The sequence below is a fragment of the Primulina tabacum genome, chromosome 1, assembly GCF_025594145.1.
Source record: "Primulina tabacum isolate GXHZ01 chromosome 1, ASM2559414v2, whole genome shotgun sequence".
In the NCBI taxonomy this organism is placed as follows: domain Eukaryota; kingdom Viridiplantae; phylum Streptophyta; class Magnoliopsida; order Lamiales; family Gesneriaceae; genus Primulina; species Primulina tabacum.
Genome location: NC_134550.1, coordinates 51488458 through 51490947, shown reverse-complemented (window position 1 = coordinate 51490947; position 2490 = coordinate 51488458). Strand labels below are relative to the sequence as shown.

At 44.4% G+C, this 2490-nt stretch overlaps 1 protein-coding gene across 1 annotated transcript; it reads left to right on the top strand.

The window, feature by feature from the left end:
* Positions 1–365: 365 nt before the first annotated feature.
* LOC142512134 (uncharacterized) lies at positions 366–986 on the top strand. Its single transcript, XM_075619675.1, has one exon. The coding sequence runs from the start codon at positions 366–368 to the stop codon at positions 984–986; it is 621 nt and encodes a 206-aa protein (XP_075475790.1).
* The last annotated feature ends 1504 nt before the right edge of the window (positions 987–2490 follow it).

Here is a 2490-nt window from a genome sequence, read left to right as displayed (position 1 = left end):
TTGCCTTTCTTCCGCATTCTCAGAAAAGCTAAGAAGTCTGAATGGGATGAAGAATGTGTAAAGACATTCGATGATTTAAAGAATTATTTGGCTGAGCTCCCTATATTAACAAACCATCAACAAGATAGCAATTATACGTTTATATTTTAGCCACCGAAGCAGCTGTGAGCTCTGTCCTAAGCAGGAAAAAAGACACCAAATAGAGTCCCGTATATTACATCTCTCACGCACTCAAAGGAACTGAACTCAGATATACAGCGGTGGAGAAACTTGCCCTAGCCTTGGTCTCAACAGCTCGAAGGCTAAGGCCATACTTTCTATCTCACCCAATTACGTTCCTCACTAACAGCCCTCTCGGAAAGATAATGACTCATGCTGATATCTCAAGAAGATTGGTGAAATGGACCACTGAACTGGGAGAATACGACATTAAATATGGACCCAGGACAGCAATCAAAGCACAGGCCTTGGCCGATTTCCTGATTGAGACTCTGCATGTAAAGGTAGAAGACCTTTGGAAGGTTTATGTAGATGGCTCATCCACCGGTGAGGGCAGTGGAGTCAGAGTGTTATTAATCTTTCCAAAGGGGGATGAAGTAAAATTGGCTGTAAGGCTAGACTTCAGGGCATCTAACAATGGGACAGAATATGAAGCGATTTTGGCTGGTCTAAGGGCAGCACGGCAGGTCAGAGCAGCTCGAGTTCACATCTTCTCTGATTCTCAGTTAGTGGCCAATCAAATGAATGGGTCTTATGATGTCAAGAATGAACGATTAATGGAGTATGTTAAGTCCATTGAGGCGGCCAAAGAACTTTTCACAGAACTTGTGTTTAAGCAGATCCCAAGGGAGGAGAACGAGGGAGCCGTCACCCTCGCTAAAATGGCAATCTCACTTCACATTTGGAAATCAAGAGATGTGGTAGTACAAGTGGAATTAAGCTCTTATTCGAACTCCTCACCTCCCGAACTTGAAGACAATGACTAGCGCGTAGAGTTATTGGGATACATGCAAAAGGGAGAGCTCCTCAGAGATCAAAGAAAGGCATACAAGCTGAAGCAAAGAAGATATTTCTAGCCAACTATGCAGAAAGATGCCCTAGCTGTCGTCATCTCATGTCACAGTTGCCAACGCCATGCTAAGCTCCAGCATCAACCAGCCAGGCAGCATGTCCATTTGACCAATGAGGGATTGATATCGTGGGAACTTTTCCCATAGCCACAACCTAGAAGAAGTTGTTGCTTGTTGCCATCGATTATTTTTCAAAATGGGTGGAGGCTGAGGCTTTGGCTAAGATCACTGAGAATGAGGTCCTCAAATTTCTGTGGAAGAACATTGTCTGCAGGTTTGGGGTCTTGAGGAAGTTGATATCTGACAATGGGAGACAGTTTTAGGGAAGTCGGATCCAAGCCTGGTGCAAGGAAATGAAGATTCAGCAACACTTCACCTCCGTGGCTTACCCTCAGAGCAATGGCCAAGTGGAGGTCACCAACAGGTCCTTAGTACAGATCATTAAAACCAGACTTGGTAACGCAAAAGGTAATTGGGTGGAGGAACTCCCCAGTGTGCTCTGGTCATACAGGACTACCCCGAAGAACGGCATCGGGGAAACGCCTTTCAACCTGGTTTATGGAAACGAGGCGGTCCTTCCGGCAAAGATCGGTGAAGAGACCTCCCGAGTAATGTTCTATGATGATCAGAATGACGAGAGATAGGCCACAGACTTAGACTTCTTGGAAGAAAAGAGGGAAATCGCAGTCATAAGAATGGAAGCTTACAAGAGATGTATAGCCCGATCCTACAATAAGAAGGTCATTCAGAGGAGCTTTCAGGTTGGAGACCTAGTTTGGAAGAAGATTCAAGATGTGGATGTTGGGAAGCTAGATCCAAGATGGGAAGGACCGTTTAAGATGATAGAAATTATCAGGTCAGGTGCCTATTACTTAGAAGATTTGGCAGGGAATAAATTGAAGAGGCCATGGAATGCCTATCACCTCTGCAGATATTATGCTTAGATTTTGTTATAGTTTTAGTTTCTTTTTATTCTGTCAGTTACCTTTATTCAAGAACGTCATGTTTTGATACTATATTAGTTGTATTAATAAAACTATATGTTTGTCTCGGAGATCATGGAAGATAAGGATTTCACCCTGTCTCGGTTCTGGAGCCTCAGAGTTCACCTCATCTTGGTCACGCCAAGTTTATAAAGGTTTTCACCCTGTCTCGGTTCAGGAGCCTCATAGCTCACCTCATCTTGGTCACGCTCTGTTTCTATTCAGGAGCCTCAGAGCTCACATCTTCTTGGTCATGCCAAGTTTACAAGGGTTTTCACCCTGTCTCGGTTCAGGAGCCTCATAACTCACCTCATCTTGGTTACGCCAAGTTTAGAAGGTTTTCACCCTGTCTCAGTTCAAGAGCCTCAGAACTCACCTCATCTTGGTCACGCCAAGTTTAGAAGGGTTTTCACCCTGTCTCAGTTCAAGAGCCTCAG

Coding starts and splice junctions, on each gene's coding strand:
- LOC142512134 (XM_075619675.1), top strand. CDS start 366: ATGACTCATGCTGATATCTCAAGAAGATTGGTGAAATGGACCACTGAA.